Source organism: Idiotropiscis lumnitzeri, chromosome 5 (assembly GCF_059441095.1).
Source record: "Idiotropiscis lumnitzeri isolate Australia: NSW breed Sydney's pygmy pipehorse chromosome 5, RoL_Ilum_1.0, whole genome shotgun sequence".
NCBI classification, from domain to species: domain Eukaryota; kingdom Metazoa; phylum Chordata; class Actinopteri; order Syngnathiformes; family Syngnathidae; genus Idiotropiscis; species Idiotropiscis lumnitzeri.
In genome coordinates this window covers 14,246,005-14,265,723 of record NC_142395.1, presented here as the reverse complement: position 1 = coordinate 14,265,723, position 19,719 = coordinate 14,246,005, and the positions used below count along the sequence as shown (strand labels likewise).

At 42.4% G+C, this 19,719-nt stretch overlaps 1 protein-coding gene across 1 annotated transcript; it reads right to left on the bottom strand.

Annotated features, from left to right (window-relative positions):
- Window positions 1-14,077: 14,077 nt before the first annotated feature.
- irx3a (iroquois homeobox 3a) lies at window positions 14,078-17,524 on the bottom strand. The gene is made up of 2 exons (XM_088296252.1): window positions 17,065-17,524; window positions 14,078-16,261 (listed from the first exon to the last, which is right to left on the bottom strand). Exons 1-2 carry the CDS (start codon window positions 17,311-17,313, stop codon window positions 15,185-15,187), a joined length of 1,326 nt encoding a protein of 441 aa, XP_088152378.1. The 5' UTR covers window positions 17,314-17,524; the 3' UTR covers window positions 14,078-15,184.
- Window positions 17,525-19,719: the final 2,195 nt, after the last annotated feature.

The following is a 19,719-nucleotide window of genomic DNA, read 5'->3' as shown; positions in this document are numbered from 1 at the left end:
ATCATTTAACCCTTCTGTTATATTTTTTTCTGCGATAAAAATGTTTAGGGGGCAATTTGTCCAACTGTATATTTAACCATAAAAAAGAAAAAAAAGTCAACCTCAAATTGTGGTTCGATGTACTAACTACGACTTCCAAACAGAGCTAAAACCCAAGATCATTTTTTTTAGTCATTATCACCTGTGTATAGAAATGGAGCGGACGTTAGGATAGCATCATAAGTCTCACTGCAATGTAAAAAAAACATATTTACACATTTATTTATTTAAACATATTTTTTATGTATTCTGGGGTAGTAAAACAGTCATATAAATTGAAGCAACAAGCAACATTAAAATACCAATTAATTACATTTTTGGCAAGAGTCTTTGCTCCCAATCAATTTGCTCGGGTGTTTTTTTTCTTATTTCTTTGATGCGAAATGCGGGAAAACCAATTTTCTGAACAGCAAAACTTAAACTCTCTAATCTCGTTGCACACTTGAGTACAATGACAAAAAAGGGATTTCTGATTTCGGAAAATGTATACTTAACTTGCCCAACTTAAAATTTGAAGACTGTTGACTTGAAATTTTGAATTCCCCCAACTTTTTTTTGTTTATTATTTTGACAATGAGATGGCATATGTGGGGTTGGCCCTTGGGGCGGTCATGACAGAGATTAGGATGGCTACTGAGAAACCCCTGTCTATCACTGACTGATACCCTCTTACCATGGCCCCATCATAACTTCCTCCTTGCTATTCCGCATTAACACTGTTTTATTTTTCATCCCCTGTATTGTCTTACTCCGCATGTCTGGCATTCTGTAGGCGGGTGGGTGGTGCAGGAAGAGGGTGATAATAAAAGGCGCTGGTGGTGGGTTGAAAGACCAGCTGTGTGCCAGCTGCATGTGAGGAGAAGCTTTGAGTGGCGTGCGGAAATGACGCCACGCCCGAAAAACTCAGCCCGACGGATACCGCAAGAGCCATATCAATAGGCATTTATTCCCAGACCGTTGTTGTTCCCTCCACGTCGTCCTCTATATGTCACAACGTGTGACACAAGGAAGCAAACAAGTCATTAGAGCACTGGACATACGCATACTCTTATCCGGATGCTCGACGTTGGCCGGACACCGTGTGGATCTGAACAATTAGCGAACAAGACCTTTGAACTCAGCCACCTGATTTGTGTGCCAGCTCGCCTGTATGCCCGTAATTCACTCTGACATTTAATCTCCTCACTCGTCACACTCATTATTGTGTACTACCATAATAATAACAGTAATGATGAAGTAATAATCAAATGGGAGGCATTGTAATCTTTTCGGGCCCGCCCAGCCCCTCCGCTAATGTCCACTTCTTGAACCTGTGGGAGACAGCTGACAAGTGCGAGGCTGTAGTCCCAAAGGGTTGTCGGGAGGGGGTTCTGGGTTTGAGAGGGGGGGGAGTCTTCCCAAGTCAACCCAGGGGAAATGGATGACAGTTACACTAGCCTCCAGCCAATTAACTGTCATCCTAGCTGTTGGTTTAACTCACTGACCTTACCTCTCCTCGCTGCTTTGTCTTATCATTTCCGGAAGAAGACGGCCTCATCTGTGTATGTAAAGTGGACCAGTGACCTTCAGGAAAGTGGGGGAGCAAAGGTCAAAGTTCATCCGCAGTATATTTATCTCCATGGCAAATACGGCGAGTGGGCGAGCCTTTAGCGGGATTGTGAGGGAACGATGTGTTATTACGTCCAATTACTCCTCAATCTCGTGCTCTGTCTACCTGTAAAATGACATTAGATATGCTTTTTCTCATGTGTGCTTTCACAGTGGATGGGGGGGGGCAGTGTCACTCTCCCCTGATGGCTCCCATGGGGGCTATAGGTTGATACCTCATCTGCTAATTGAGCGTGTTCGTGGATTGATAAAAGCGACATACGTTTCTTTGAGAAAGGTGAACCATTTTTTTTCTTTGAGGCAAGTAGTATTCGGTGAGCAAAATGTTAATATATAAACATATATATATATATATATATATATATATATATATAAAGCGGAGTACCCGGAGGAAACCCACGCAGGCACAGGGAGAACATGCAAATTCCAGACAGGAAGGCCGGGGCCTGAATGGAACCCTGCAGCTCTGACTGAACTTTAAGGTGGACGTGTTAACCAGTCATCCAACATGCCGCCGACTTGAGTTCATTCATTCATTATATTGTTTTAAAGTAATGTACTCAAATAAGACGAAGTACTAATTTGTGGCTTCGATACTCACCTCTGCTTAAAAGCTTTGCATGCCTAGCAAATCCACCCACAAGGAATTGTGCAAAGCCTTCGTGAGTTATCAATAAAATATTCCTTTCAGCTGCCACTTTGAAAGAGAGTAAGAATGCGTCATATTACCCATTTGATGATTTGAAACTTTACTTTATGTACAATATGCTTTTATCATCTCTTCGCGTCCAATGATTGTAAGTGATCCACCCAATGCAGTAAGTGGAATGAATATGCCCATTCACCCGACATGTCTTGGGTTGAAGGGCTGAATAGTGAGAAACAGATCTAATGAACACCACTGTCTCCTCATGACATTAGAAACGGGAGGGTGACATTGGGAAGCTGCACCCACCTCTTTTTCTGCCCAGCTCACCACATTGTAGCCCGCTTTCCATTCAGGACAAAAACCGAGCACGCCCACTCAGCAGAAGACTTTCTGTCTTCGGTGAAACAAGGGTCACCTCATTGTTCGAGATGAAGTAATTTCGTATCTTAGCTCATTAAGAGGCACTCATCAACACAATGGGAACCATTTTCGTGCCCAGTGCAATTCCAGCTCGAGGTGTGGTTGTAATCTGGTATTGTATAGTCTATGATGGTATTTTCACAGATGTATGAAAGAGGGTGTTGTGCGCCATTGAAGGTGTGAACACAGTCAACTTGATTCGCCGCCAATCGAAGCGGCTCCTTTTCATTCCCTTTAAGGCCTCTACACACCTATCCGACATCGGCCATCGTGGCCAACTCTCACATCGGCCTGCTAGTCGGCACAAACCGTCTTTACTGCACGTGTGTGACGTCGGTACAAGCATTTCTGTTATTCCTGGATGCTACTAGAAGCAGAGCGAGCGAAAGACATGAAGAACATAAGGTTGGCATCGTTTCTTAAAAATCTAACACAAGCAAATAAAAAAGTGAGGTTTGGAGGATATATCGCAGATTCATTCAGAAAAGTTGACTCAACGTAACAGTGCAAACAGGAAAAATACGCAAAATAACGCTAACGTTTAACATAGAAATGGACAGAGCGATGTTTTGTTGACACGGAATTTGCTACAGCTTCTTCTTCTTTTACTACTACCGGGTATATTTGGTTAATCTGTGCATGTCAAAAAAAGTTATTCAGATCAAAATCATGATGCACAAACACGCAAGTCCTGATCGGAACAATGTTTTCACTGTACATAAAAACAGTGCATCCGCTCGTAATTTTAATCCGAATTTAGATCAGATTAAAGAAATTCAAACGTAGCCGCTGATATTCCTTGACGTGGTGGGAGAATAAACTGATTTATTTGAGTCTTGTGGCAAATTGAGAAGCACAAATTAGAAATAATTCCAAGCAGACCTCCACAGGCGGATGATCTAATATTGGCTCGATAGCAGCTGTGCCGCGGCCAGTGGGATGATTTTAAAACGAAATCATAAACACGATAATAATAAAAATGTAATTCATTCAATGATTGAAATTCTTGTTGTATTTATGAATGAAATACAATGACATGTCTGTTCACCCAATCAAAATCACCAACATCAAGTTACTCTGCCAATTTAGATGAGGTTCCAGCAGTTTAAACAAATGTCTGATACCAAAATATTAGCTGGGGCTGGTGCAACTCAAAGGATCCAGCCGCTGTACGCCGGAATTCCCAGCATAGAGAGCCCAACCAAATTCAGGAACATGCGCAACAAGGCTTGCACTGGCATGAAAATAAAGATGCGACAAAACTACAGCCCAATATATTTAAGAACACAACTTTTACTGACACCTTGACGAGTGATCCCTACCTACTAACGACCGTACATCACTTATCATTCCAATTAGTTCAGCATATTTTTGACTTGATAAATTGCTGTCTGCGCCGTGTGACGTACGGGTGCGGCTTGGTTCACACAACTTGATTACGCTAGCATTCGCTGTCACGCTTTAGCACGTGGCAGCCCATACTCATCTCTGATGGTTTTAGTTTCTCTGACATCGGCTTGCTCTTGTTAATGCTATTAATGCAACTTAATGAGTTCATTTAGGTATAACAACAGCGCCCGTTTAACTGATTTGACCCTTCCAAGGAGGAGATAATATGACAACACAGATCACATTGCACGGGAAAATTCATTATTTATAGCCTAGCTCAAACCTCAAGGACTCTGAAATTTATTTTGAACTCCAGAGAGTTTTGTCATGATTGCAAATGGTCAGCAGGTAGGTAAGGTGCACTTAATGTACGGATTATCAAAATTGTTAGTCCCCTTCCATTAACAGAAGACAACCTTGCTATATGGTCACTGAATTTTCTTTAAAGTGGACAAATGCAATCAATCCATCCATCCATTATCCAAGTCGCTTCTCCTCACAAGGGTCGCGGGCGCGCGCTGGGCAGTAGGCGGGTAATACCCTGAACTTGCAGGGCACACAAAGACGAACAACCACACATGATATTAATCACACTTAGGGACAATTTGGAGTGTTCAGTTAACCTGCCATGCATGTTTTTTGGAATGTGGGAGGAAACCAGAGTATGCAAATGTCCATCGTGCCGCATATAAAAAAAAATAAAATAAAAAAATAAATATATATATATATTATTCAGATTTATGTCATATGTCCCAATGTTGCATTCTTTTTGGGAGAGTTTTTATCCAATCAGGATTCAGCCATCTTGTGTTGCTAGGCAGATTTCGTAGTACGCCTTCAGACTCCACCATACTGCCGAACAAAAGCAATAATAAATAAAAGTGTTTTGTCACCCAAAAGAATTATTTCAAAATGTAAGTTCATCGCACTGACTGTGACTAAAATGATAGCACTCTTAATGAGTTCATATTTTGTTGCGTAACCTTTATAAGCTATTACTTCCATCAAACAACGTTTATCAGTGAGATGTGTGCACCTTTCAGCAGGTGTTTTGTTCCTAGGGTGCCTTCTTCAGGCACCACTCGTATTTTAGAACATTTCTTTTCAAATTTGGCCTTTTTTAAATTCTGTCGGTGGGTTCATGGATTATTGGCTGCCCTCTCCCCTCACTGTCGGACATCTACACCGCCCGGTGCCTCAGAAGGGCTCTCAACATCGTCAAAGACAATACCCACCCAAACTCACACCTGTTCGACCTGATGCCCTCTGGCAGGCGCTACAGGTGCATCAAATCAATAGACTGAGAAACAGTTTCTTCCCAAGAGCCATCTCCATTCTAAACTCACACACACACACACGACCACCCGTACCTTGCAGAACAGTATTATTTTCCATTGCACTAACTATTCTCTTATTTATCTAATTTATATATTTTATTATTGTTGTATTGCACTGGAGAGGGGGGCTCTCTAATCTCGTTGCACACTTGAGTACAATGACAATAAAGGGATTTCTGATTTCTGATTCGGATTCGGATTCTGATGTGTCGCTAACCAAAGAGCTGACGTGACTTGGCAAAAAGTTCCACTTTTGTGTCAACTATCCAAAGGCTCGCAGAAGCTTTGTGGCTAGTCAAGATGCATTTTAGCAAATTCTGGTCTATTTCCGAGAGCGTTGTGGGTTTTCCCTCTTTCTGTCGGAAGGTAACACCAATTTTGCCTCGGTTGTGTGCTAACAGAAAAGAACACTGTACTTACTTTGAAACAAATAGCAGTCTCAGTTATGTTCTAGATCAGGGTCTCTTGAATCTGCGCCACGTGCAGTGCAGTATATCAAGTTCAAAACTTTCATCTCAGGCGCAAGCAACCCAGTTCTGATGAGCCCTGATCTAAACCCTTTTTTTAACATGTGTGAAAGGTGCTGAGGCACCTTTCAAACGTGAGACAGGTGGGACTGTTTGCTCACAAGGTGCAAGCCAAAATACTTGTCGACAGGTGCACAAGTTTGACAGTTTGAGAAATTAATTGCTGTGGCAGTTAATTGCCTCGTAAGGTACATGTTGTTCTAAAGAAATTGACATTTGAAATATGAATCTGCGAGTAACTACATGGCTTGGGCAAAAATAAATAAATGGGCTTCGTGTTGAAAAACAAAAGGTGTACAACATTTCGTTATAATTCAAACAAAGGGATATGGATTTAATATCCAATGTGACAAATCTTAACAAATGTTTATTTTGCACACCGCCCGTGACGAAACGTTCCCTCTTGTCCAAATCTGGATTGTATTTCTTCCCCAATGCTGTTTCATTGCTATCGCGTATCTTCACCTTGAAGAAAAAAAAAGGAAAAAGGAAAACATTAAGCGATGAACTTCAGTTTAACATTAAACTTTGTTTTTTGCACCTCATTAGAATTTTTTTTTTTTTTAGAGCGGTCCAAGTTAAAGTGTTAACTTTGGAGAGTAATTTAAATTTCATAAAGCATTAAAAAAAAATGCAAGTCATTTTTATTTACTTCCTGTGGCAGTTGACCTCTGCTCTCTTTGCAGCCAGACTTAGAGGACAGTTACTTTCAAAAGTTGCTCGATGGCTCTAAAGCAGGGGTGGCCAAACTTTTTGATTGGCGGGCCACAATGGGTTCTGAAATTTGACAGTGGGGCGGCACCAGTAGCAGAGGGATGGAGTGTTTTGGTAACCTCACCTCATCAGAGAAAATAAATACATTTAATTTTAAATGAAAGTGAACAAAAGCATTACAACAATATGTATGTATTTGAAAAACCACAGTATTTAGAAAATAAAACATTAACCTGGTTTATTTATGTAATTTTTTGTCAAGTTTGGCAGGCCGGATTAAAACATTGAACGGGCCGCATGTGGCCCCCGGGCCGTAGATTGCCCACACCTGCTCAAACATAATTTGCGTACTTTGCAAAGTCCAATTCAAATACAAAGAATTGACATAAATATGATCATCATTTCTTGAATTTTCGTTATGTGAGGCCAGCAGAAAAGCCGTTGAAGGCCTTGACCCGCCACCACTGCAAAGATCAAAGAAAGCTATTTGAAGAATCTTTGAGTCAAAATACACTTTGTATTTTTTGATTCCGCTAATTACAAGATTTTACTCCCGTAAAAGCTTCATGCAAATTTGTAGTTGACAAATGCATTTAATCGTGATCAATTACAATTTGTTTACTTAGTTACAAAAATGTAATCCCTTGACAGCACTACCTTTTTTTCACAAGTTCATTGAGAATCTTTTCCAATCCTTTTCCAAGTTTTCAAGCTATTTTCATGCCTGTTGTGTGTTTTTCTTTCTTCTACCGCAAGAACAATTTTCGACCATGCGTGTAAGCGGTGCTTTGCAAATTCCTTGTTATGCAGAATGCCAAGGAGACACATTACTCTTAGACGTGCGTGTTTACAGAGACCATTTGTTGGACCCAAGAGGAGGGATCGAAGGGTTTACACCCGGGACACTGCTAGGCATCGTCAATTATGCAGAAACCCCCCCCCCCCCCCCCCCCCCACTGCTATAATTGACCTGTGCGGTGATGTCACGTAGCGTGTGTGGGCTGTGTGTGCACGTTTGGTTGTAGCCGCAAAGCGTACACAAGTGTCCGGGTCATGTAGCAATACAAGAATAGCGTGCTATCAGCGACTATTCGTGTTTGAATGAATCACCGTCCGCCGGTCCCGTTGCAACATACGTCATGATAAGTTTGCCGTGTCCATTGCTTCGAGAAGCTTCTGTTGTTTGGCTGATAAGGCGAACGGAGCTCCGCCGGCTGGCCGAATAACTTCCTGAACATGCTTTGAGCCTGAGCCTCAATTGAACTAGCTCTCGATGATGATTAGCCAGTGAAGCTGTTTGGAGAAACATTCCTGTGCCGCGCAAGACTTTGCCAAGAGTACTTCCTCAAACATGCTTAAATACGTGGGAAAACATGACAGTTGAAAAAAAAAAACGTAACCCTTTTGAGGGCCTCACCACAATATGATTTCTCATTGCTAATAGATTGAAGAAAATGAAAAAGTTTGAATTAATACACAACAAAGAAGTTGTATTGTACTACAACAGTGCTCTAAAAGTGATTACCGTATTTTCCCCGAGTATGAGACGCTACCTTTTTCCTAGATTTTGAACCATGTGGTTAATACAACGGTGCTGCTTTTCTGTGGATTTTTCTGTCCCCAATGGGGGTGCCGCTCTATAGTTCAGAAAATACGCTCATTAAATATCGACTTTTTCTCTTGGGTCTGTTATGTTTTAATTAGCAAAGTTTTTGCCATGTTAAAATGCACTGTTTTAACAATCTGTTTATGTATCCGTTCTGCACATGCAGTAAACAACACATTTTTTTCAACATAGAAAACTGCGGCTTGTATATCTTTTTGTTGCTGTTGTTGTTGTTGTTGTTATTTCCCCCCAAAATGGCTTATAGTCCTGGAAAATATGGTAAACAGAGTCAGATTTAAAAAAAAAAAAAAAATCCAAGATGGCGGCACAAATGGACGCAGCGACTCACAGCTCTCCCTTCCGGTGCTGTTTTTTTACTTTTTATGTCCATATGTTCGTCATTTTTATTTACACTTTGACCCAACATCGATACGCCCGTGCGGACATTGTGGACATTGGTTATCGATGCAAAATAACCGACTCGGAAGAATTTCTTTTTGATCACAAAATCCCTGACAAGCTAGCGAGGCCGCCTGGCTCACCCTGGATTGTCAGACGATGGAGGGAGAGGAAGCAGAAGCGGGGCTGCAAGTCCGGCCTCCTGCTAAAGATACAACAGCAGCCACACAAGCAAAGTCTACCAAGTCAAATCAATCAGATCAAATCAAATAATTTTAATTTGAAAATCTGACTGAAATCAGGTATCCGTCTCAATTTTAATAAAATAAAAAGGAAAGGCCCAATATTAAAACAAGCAAATAGTTTATAAAATTATTTAATGATAATAAAAGATCTTTATAATTGTTTTACTTCATGCCAGATTTGTGTCCACCACCGCCAAGGAAGTTAAGTCGCCTTCTGCTTATTATTATTTGTTATTTACAGTCATTTTTGTTTATTTGCAAGATTACAGACTCCAAAGGCAAGAAAGAACCCGTTACATTTGTGGCAGATCCAGATAAAGGTTCACACATTCCACGAGTTGTCGAGACTTGAAATCAGGGCTCTTCGATCCTGTTCCTTAAGGGCCGGTGTCCTGCCTGTTTTCCATTTCTCTCTGCTGCAATACACACAAATGATCAGATAATCGACAAGGTCTTCTAAAGCTAGATAACGATCCTGATCATTTGAATTAGGTGTCTTGCACCAGGGACAAATTGAAAACAGGGAGGACAGCGGCCCTCGAGGAACAGGATTGAAGGCCCCCGCTTTACATAGAAACATCTTTGGATGTCTGGAAAAATAAATGCACGGTCAGGTATATTTCAACTACAGTGATAGATAGATAGATAGATAGCCCCTCCTCCTGCCATCCCCTCATTTATTTGACCATTAAAAGGAAGGAGAAGAAGACTCTCTTGAATAAAGTCTGTTAATCACTCTGGAGGAGTCAGTTCGTCGGCTCACCCTCCGGCGAGGGTCTCCAATCAATCAAAGGGTGCTGCTAATGTATTCATGGGACTTGTAAGACAGGACTTGTTTGACAGTGTTCCTGAGCACAAGGAATTTATGAAGCCAATCCCGGGAAGCCACGGGTGCCCCGCCTACTCCCGCCTCTGCGCCTTCTGCTTGCGAATCACAAGGCGCTCATCGTCCAAACCTATGAAGTCTGTACAAATAATAGCAATGTGTAAAAATATGACCCCTCATTAACGCAGATGGGCGAAAGCCGAGGGCTCGTCATTTGTCAGGGAGGCTAGGAGTGTCTTACAAGGCCTGCGCTGTGTCCGGCCCCGTGTCGGGACATCACTCTCTCGCCATCCTCTCGGCGGCTGGAGAAAATGTGTCTTATGAGTTGACACTGAGCGGCGAAATTCCGTGCTACACCGCCAACTTATGTACAAAGCTGAGAAAGAGCAGGGCCCGCGGGTTTGGCGGGAACCTGACAGTGACGTGCGAGCTGGGCGGGGCCATCGGCGACGGGACGTCAGGACTTAAGATGGTAGAAAGCATGCAGCTGTTGAGGTCAGGAAGTTTGCTTGAAATGCAAATTGAAGACATCTATAGAACTGATTTAAAAAAAAAAGAAGGGATTATGATAAAGGATACAGCCACACAAATTATGGTGAAGTAAAACATTCAATAGACGTATGCCAGAGTAGCAGGTGGCGCTCTAACTGCCAATCATGAGGAGATTTGAACCAATCCTATGACACAGCGGAAGCAACAAAAGCAGTACATTTGCCTGTACAATATGGCTCAATAAATGTACAAATGAAAATGTGTCAAGTGTATGCCGACACAGCAGGTGGCGCTATATTCCACAACCATCAGGTGATTTTTTTCCCCCCATCCGAGACCAATTGGAAAAAGTACAACGATAACAAGAGCCAATCTTGCACTGAAGACTCATAGATTATTTACGAAAAAACTAACATTAAAAATATAATAAAAATAAAAACATTGTCAAACCGAAGAGCTCAATTCTGAGTATATTTAATAAAGAACTAAAAAATATATTGTTTTTGTGTTTTTCTTTCACTTCACCATAATTTTCACAAAATAACGTACACAAACCAATCGTATGATATATATAGTTTTATGCCACCACCTCAAAAAAAAATAAAATAAAATAATAAATATATATATTTATATATGGCCCTGAGTGTTTCCCGTGCACACTGGGGAGAAAAAAAACAACTCATTATTAACACATCCTTGTGGATATTCTCATTCCCCCGAGTCAGGTCATTTCTTTCTCAGGGCATTGAATCGATTGCAACTGGACCGCTTTGGTTGTCTTCAAAGACGTTTCGCTTCTCATCTTAGCGATCTTCATCAGTTCATGCAACAAGGCTTGGTTAGAAGTGGCCATTCTGATTTGGCGGGGAAAGCTGAAGGCACAAGCCACCAGTACATCCCAGACCACAGAATAATCGCCTGAGATAATATTTCAGAGGCATCCCACAAGCAGGTCTTTGCTGGCTGCGATCGAAAGACCAAATGCACAATTTTTCTAACACCAGTTCGGCCTTAGTGGATGTCTTAGTGCCATCCTAGTCCTCGATGGTCATTCGAGCGCACTTCTCCTCCAATGTTTCTCTCTTAAGAATCAGCACTAACTTCGACGTGAGGGTGAGACTCAAAGCCGTTTTATGGAGGGGAGCGTGCATAAATCCCCTTTTTTGCAGATGCTTTGTCCCGAGGAGCAAGTGAAAAAGAGGCCGTGCTTGGCTTCAAAGCCGTATTTCCATAATTGCCCTGTAACTCGGGTCTGTCTAGAGGGGAGGGGAGGTGGTGGCTGAGAAAAGCGCAATCTTTCAGCTGGCTGAACGGCAAAAGAGTTCACCTACCCTTCAACCGCCCCTCCACCCCCTTCCATCCTCCGCCTTTGCCTCCGGCCTATAGGCTCACACACCCCCTCCCTTTTTTTTTTTTTTTTTTTTTAAACCCCCACTTGTTGCCCGAAAGAATTTCTCCCCGCTAACCTGGCTGAACAAAAGGCATGAAATTGTCAAGCCTCCCTCTGGAGAACGTCACTCACTCCTCTGGGCCTTTTGTCAACAACAACAACAACTCCGAGCTGTTCTTTAACTTTGGTGCTTTCTCTCACGTTCTTAATTTAAGAGCGGTTCTCAACTGGTTGTTCGGACTTCAGAGGTGTGTGCTCCTGAGGCCGAGGTGATGGGTGGGGGGGAAGCTGTCGGACAGTGGCTCATAAAAGGATTAGCTCGGCGCACAAAGACACTGGTCCGCTTCTAAGCCTGACTGGGGCCACAAAGGGAGATGATGTTTGTGTGTCTCTGAGAGGGGAAGGAGGAGACTTGACAGAAAGGGTGGATGAGGTGAAAGCATGAGGCTGACCCTCTTTATTTGGAGCTTCTTCCAAGGTGCCAACCCCCCCCCCACCCCCACTCCCGCCATCTCCTTTTCCAATGAGTCGCCCGGGTGTTTATTTACTCCGAGCTTATTCACACGCAGGGGGCCCTCTGATGGCTCCATCGGACCCCCTTTTCATTCTGTCCGAGGTTGGATCAATGAGCGCTTTTTGGGGGGGGAGACAGATTAGATTTGCTCTTTTCGACTCCTCGGAATATGCGGTTCTCCTAAACTAAACCAAAGCATCTGTTTTGTTTTCGGCTTTTTTGGGGGGGTACAAACCGTAGAGCCAATTACTGTACTTTTCAATCACAAACATCAGTGTCGTGACATAATTTTGGCGAGCGGGGGTGAACATACGACCAAGAGACAAGTTTGGGCTTGCAACGCCACTCTAAAACAAATAAAGCCTCAATTAAATACAATAAGAAACACAAATTGTCATGATGTCTAATAATTATAATTTTTAATCCTTTTTTTAATAGGGTCAGAAATTCAGAAAGGCTATGAAATAAAAATCGGTTGGCTACGTTTGGTAAAACGTACACACACTTATTTTTTTCATTATTATTATTTATATTAATAAATCCCTCATTTTACAAACAATTTACAAACAAGCAAGATATAAGATTTTTGTTTTGTTGTTGCATTGTAGTTCTAAGGATTCCACAAAATCAATAATTTCCTGCCCAAATGCAACCCCAATAACTAAAATAATATAAATAAAAAAACCTTCTGTTTAATGGCGTCAAAGTGACCGTTACTTCCAATGTAGGAACTAGAAGGGGGTAAAAGAAAAGAAAGCATGGAAGCGGGAGAAGCGGTTGGGGTGGTGTGTGTGTGCGTGTGCGCGTGTGTGTGCGTGTGTTTTCAATCAGCTGATGCCACTTGTGAATATTCATGATGATGCTCTTAGATGAGCCTTTTCCGAGCTGGATAATTGATTGGACAGACGCATGCGTGCTTCGCGTCAATGTTGAAGACGCTTAAACACACTTGTCATTTGTCACTATTCTGTTTTTAAATGTAAAACAACTCGGAAAATTAAATACGCACTTACAAGTTAAACGAGGGGGGGGTCAAAATTTTCGATTTTATTTTGTGTGTGCATATTTTTTAAACTAAGAATTTACATCAAGTCTGACGCAATTGTACGACTGCTTGGCTAGCTTTGTGAATTTCAATGGCCCGTGAACTTAGCATTTTTACCCCCGTTTTAATATGCTATTTAAATTTATTTTCAGCTTCCCATATTTTAAATTTGACTGTGGACTTTCTTTTTTTATGTCACAAAATTTTAAGGTAAAAGCACAAAGAAATTCGTCTTTATAAAAAGCTTTTTTTATTTTTTGTATTACAACCGCTTTCATTCATTTTCCCCTTTGACATTTTAAATTGGTTTCAACGTAAATCTACGAAACGACCCCCCCCCCCACACACACACACACGTTTACTTTGGAATTAAGAGTTTTAATTTAAAACTCGGTATTTATGAATATCGTTGTTTTTAGTCACTCGGGAATTGTTTTTGCAGTGTTCGTTCGGTGAGTTCTTCTGAAGTATTTTATTCCCACGTTAAGATTGGCTGCGTAACATAACCGCACTAGAAGACCCGAAAAAAAATTTCCCTCATTACATATGCACCGTGAGAGTCTATTTAGGTTTACATATAGACATACCAACTATACGTGAGTTCGGAGCATGCAAAAGCATATATTGGAAGTGTGTGTGAGTGTGGGTGGCTGCTGCTGCAGGGGTTGTGTGTGTGCAGCAGACTGTAGAGGGAGCTCCAACACCAACTTTAACGCTCTCATGCACACGCTCGGGGGGCGCAAACACAAATAAATGACGTTATTATTAGTTTTACACCGACGATAAATTACAATTATAGGGGCGTTGTTAATCGAGAGTGTGTGTAAGATGTGTGTGCGGTACAAATGGAGCATGATGAGATCTAAGAGTTGCGTTGTGAGGAAGAAACAAAATCCACTTTGAAAAGAAAGTCAAGCATGCATTGTCTTTATAGAAGCATTTCCAATGTTTTTCATTTTTAATGCGAGGATAATCCAAATGTATTAATAACCAATAAAATATTGCCCAATTAGCTTTAAAGCGCCGCAACTGCAAATGTATATAAAAAGCCTTTTTAAAAGTCACTTTCAAGACAAGCTGTCCTCTTTAAAGTTGCAGCAATTCATTTATTATTAGCCAAAAATATAGACTTTTCTTGTACAATTTTGGTTCACAAGTATGTACATATTCTTAACTTTATATACAAAAAAATAACATCAAATCCTCACAAATAAAAAAGAAGAGGGGGTAAGCAAAACAAAAAACAAAAACAAAAAAAACCTCACAGACTACACAGGGTTCATACATTATTACATTAGCAAGTTTTTTTCTTTTTTTTTGACACAGGACATGCTTACAATGTAGCTATACACCGATGGTATTATTATCTATTTTACAATCCATATTCAGATCGAAAGCAAAAAAAAAAAGAGTAGAAGAGGCCTGGGAATTAAAAAAAATGAAACACGCAAAAAGTGACAATTGCCATTTGAAAAAGAAACAATGACAAATCAAGTTTGTAAAACAAGATGTCAGTGAATCGACATTTCATAAAAAATAAAATTGCTGTGTAGCCAAAAGGCACTAAAGATTCCCTCTTGAGTGGCCACCAAGAAAATCAAATTGTAAAAACTTTCTATTAATAGAACACATCTATGCATTGGACTGTTGCTGGCTTACATTGTAAACAATAATAATAATGCAAAAAAAAGTGGAGCGTGGTGCATGAAAAAAAAAGAGGGACGTTTTAATATTATTTTTAAATGCTTTCTGGTCTGCACACGTACACACAAGCACGCACGCGCGCGCACACACACACACACACACACACACACACCCACACACACACACACGCATTGTGTGTGGCCCACAGAGGAAAGGATCCATCACCAGGCACAAAAAGGGGGTCGTAAAAGAGAAAACGAGAAAAAAAAACAAGTGGAAGTGGCCTTTGGAGTCTTTTGCGCGTCCACACACACACGCACGAAAAAACACGTAGTGGTTCTCAGTGTCGCGGACCGGTACCTGTGAGCGCAGAGTCCGCACCGGCCCCAGCCCCGGCCCCGGCCCCGGGTCCGGCCCCAGCTCCGGCCCCCTTGTCGTCCGTGTGCCGGGCGCCGCCGTACAACGCCAGGCCGCCTCCGGCCTGGTTGGCCAGGCCCAGGTAGTGGTTGGAGTTGAACAGGGCCAGCTGATGCGCCGAGAAGGCTCGGTTCGTCCACGACTGGATCTTCCCCACGGCGGGACAAGACGCGATAAGTCTGTGGGGGGCCATGAGGCCGTGTTGCTGGTGGGAGCCGGGGGGCGTGGGAGTCACTTGCGGGGACTTGCGCGGGTTGTCCGGGGCCGCGGCCGTCTCCGCCAGGGACCAGATCTTTGGTTTCTGGGCCGGCGCTTGGCTGTTCTCCGAGGGCGGGGAGCTGACCGGACCCGAGTTCAGTTTATCGCCGTCAGGTTTGATCTCCAACGGAGACGAGCCGCGATGGTGGATCTGGAGGTGGTGGTGGTGATGGTGGTGGTGGTGCAGGCCCAAGCCCGCCTTGAGAAACCTCTGCTCGGGTAAATCCTCATAGCCATCCGAACCCTCCGAGTCACTCCTCGCGTCAATTTTGAGTTCCGAATGCAGGTCGTCCTGCTCGTCCAGGTCGTCCTTGCTCTCGATATTCTCCGTGTCGATGTTCTCCAAGTCGATCTCCTCCTCGTCCTCTCGCTTGTCGCCCTCCTCACCCTCGTGGTCGCTGGGGTAGACGTTGCCCTCCTCGTCGGTTCGATTCCGAGGCGCCCACGTCATCTTGTTCTCCTTCTTGAGCCTCCGGCGAGCGTTGGCGAACCAGGTGGAGACTTGGGTGAGGGTCATCTTGGTGATTATGGCCAGCATGATCTTCTCGCCCTTGGTCGGGTACGGGTTCTTGCGGTGCTCGCTGAGCCAAGCCTTCAGGGTGCTGGTACTCTCCCGCGTGGCATTCTTGGGCCGGGACGGGTCGCCGAACTGGTACTGGCCGTACGGATAGAAGGCCGGGTGGTGGTGGGCAAAGCCGGCGTGCTGGACTCCGGGGCCGTCCTTCAATTCGTACTGGGCCCCCTGCGTACATTCACATCACAGTTACACTCCCTTTCTACTTTTCTTCGATATGTTCATCAAGACTCTTAAACGAGTGAGTGTGTGCGCATATTTTCTACGTTCCAACTCCCAAGCAATCACGTTTAACTTTATTTGACATTTGTTTCACCAATTTAATCTTATTGTGTTTTAATCTTATTTTTTTAACTCCAGTCACTCTTGATGAATTATTTATTTTATTTTACACCGTGACTTTTTTAATCTTGTTTATAACATCTTGTACTTTTACACTCCAGTGCATTCTCTTGTATCAGCCCAAGTACGTTCTTTCTTACTTTTTTCTACATTTACACCCCTAATAAATCACATTCAGTGCATTGTTTACTGTTTTGACAGGTTTAACGAACTTCAAATGCCAATTGTTTTATTTTTAAACTGCAGCCTCTCGAAATGTATTTTTGACTTTGATCATTTGAGATGTTTCTCATTGTTTAAACATATTGAATTATTGTGTACTTTCACAGTCACTTCCAGTGAATCATTTACTTGAGCTCACTTGTTTAAAAACACATTGCGTGTTTTTTTCCTGTTTCCATTTTTTTCTCCGTACGTACATGCATTTACTTCATTTTAGGACGCGCAATTCCAGTCATTTCTGTTGTTTTTCTGCATAGTTAAAAAAAACTGTAGCGGGTTACCGTGTTGCGGTATTAATTTTTAAACCACTCGAGTTCTCCACCAAAGTTGCGTGGCAGCAAAAGACACGGGATTTTTATTTTTTTGGTGGGGAAGTTGTTTTTGTTTATTTCAAAGTGGCGACTTACCAGCTGGTTGAAAATGGAGATGTCGTTGGAGTAAGGCAGGAAAGCTCCGTAACCCTGCGCGGCCGCGGCGGCGAACGGCGCTCCGTACATGGACGAGAGCACGTTGGAGAGCGCGCCCGACGGACTGAGCTCGGCAGCGGCAGCGGCGGCTGCGGCGGCGGCGGCGCTCCGAGCGTTGCCAGCCATGCCCTGGCGCTCCGGAGGGTACACGGGCCGGATGTACTGGTAGCCCAGCTGGGGGAAGGACATGGCGGCCAGCGGCGGAGACAGGAGCGAGCGACAAGTAGGAATCTCCACTTTTTTGTTGTTGGTTTGTTAGAGTGTGCAAAGCATGAGGGCCGAGGGAAGGTGCGAGAGCGGAGGGAAGGAAGGAAGAGTATTTCCAATGCGAGTGGTGCGCTCTCTTCCTCTTCTCCTTCTTCTATTGATCTGGATGGACTAAGGTCAGGTCCTTACAGATTGCTTTAGATTATTGGGACTCCCTTGCTCAGATTGACATTTCTAGTCCTTTGCAAACCACGCCCCTTTCTCAAATCTCACCCCTCTCCCTCCCTCTCTCTCTCTCTCTCTCTCTCTCTCGAGCGCCCTGTTTCTGTCTCTTTCCCCTCCCTCCTTCTACTTGGATAAATGCACTGTCCTATTTGAATACACTCTTCAATCTCATTTATCGGTAGGCTACCACCAGTTCTACAACACTTCTTTTTTTGTTATGGTGTTCATTTATGTCTTAACCTGCAAATACAAATGATGATAATGTATTCCTTATAAATAAAAAACAAATACTACAAACTTTTAGAGCAACAATATTTAATATATATATATATATATATATATATATATATATATATATATATATATATATATATATATGTATGTGTGTGTGTGTGTGTGTGTGTCCTGCATTTAGCCCCTTTAACATTTATTAAAATGATTTAAATTAAATATAAACGTAAACATGTTTTTTTTCACGGGAACTGAAGAAACCAACACACACACGCACACACAGAGAAAACACACACACACACACATATATGTATATATATATATATATATATATATATATATATATATATATATATATATATTAATGAATAAATGTTCTATGAATGCATTTAAAAGCTCATACACTAAATCAAATTTTTCTTGACACTTGAACAAGCACCCACATGTTATTGCGAGTCACTCTGACGCTAATGAAACACGTTCATTTAATATGAATAAAATAAAAAAAATGCGATTTCAGATGACAGTCATCATGAGTTGACAATTCTCGCCTCCGACAACACATAAACTCAAGAAACAACAATTGAAAACAATTAAATGAATAGGAATACGCTTAGGGTTCTCTCTTCGATGCATTTGCCAAATACTGTATTCCATTGTTAACTTTGTTTAAAATAATTAAATTAGCGAAGAAAAAATAAAAGGAATTAAAAAACATTTTTAAAAAGAGCATTGTCTTTTCAATTTTTTTTTTGAATGGGCCTCGAACTCAAACAGACCTCGCCAAACTCAAATGACACGCATCAATAATAATAATTAATTAACGTCTTTGGGAACACGTCGTCGTCTTGTCCCACTTAAAAAAGAAAGAAAGACACCCTCTTTTCCCCAACTAAGTGGCTTTTCCGACACTTTTTGCGGGGGTGGGGGGTGTTGGAGTGAGGCTTTAAATCATTCGCGCAGTTTGGGGGTGCGGGCGGGGGGGGGGGCGAATATACAGCAGATAGACACCTAAGACATGAAAGAGCAGGCTGGTGATAATCATTAACACTCTTAGTGGAAACCTGGATGAAACGCGCACACACTGAATGTGTATTGCGTGGGGAGAAACTTAAAAAAACAACTAATAATATTAAGTGTAATGATAAATGTTCTTGAAAAGAAACACGTCTCATAATCCAGCACAAATAAATCCCTGCCACAATTGGAACTTTTCGTGTCAATAAGACGATTTCCCCAGCAAACTAGGCGCTCAAAAATTAAAATTCCACGAAGCAATATACAAAAGTGTGTTCGGAGAAGGGGGAGAGGATGGAAGCATCTGTTTTCTTTTAGACAGATTACTCCAATCGCCTCCTTTTTTATTTGAATACTGCTCAAAGTCTTAATGCAATATTGTTATTAATATTACAACATCTCCGTATTTTGTGTAATATGTTTTTAATCTTCTTTTGAAGACCAGCAGATCATCGCATGTCCATGAGGGATGATAGCAGCTATAATTTTCTTTTTTTTTTTGCCCATGTAAAAATGTCCCGAATCTTCTGAATCTTTCTGTACGTATAGCCAACGTGCGCGTGTGTCAGTGTGCGTGTCTGCGGGTGTGTGTGTGTGTGTGTGTGCGCGGGTGCGCGTGTGTGTGTGTGTGGACCATGCAACCCGGATTACGGGGTTATTAATTACAGCGGCTTGCTAGTGCCACTCGACCGGAATGGTAATCACATACATAGAAGTCGATGGCACAAAAGAAGGGGGGGTGAGAGAGAGAGAGAGAGAGAGAGAGAGAGAGAGAGAGAGAGAGAGAGAGAGAGAGAGAGAGAGCGTAATTTGAATGCGCGCGATGGTGGTTCGGTGCGAGAAGTTCAGCGAGGTGTCTGACTCGGGCTGCCCGCTAAGCAGCGCTCCTCGGCCGAATGGACACCGTCTCCCGCC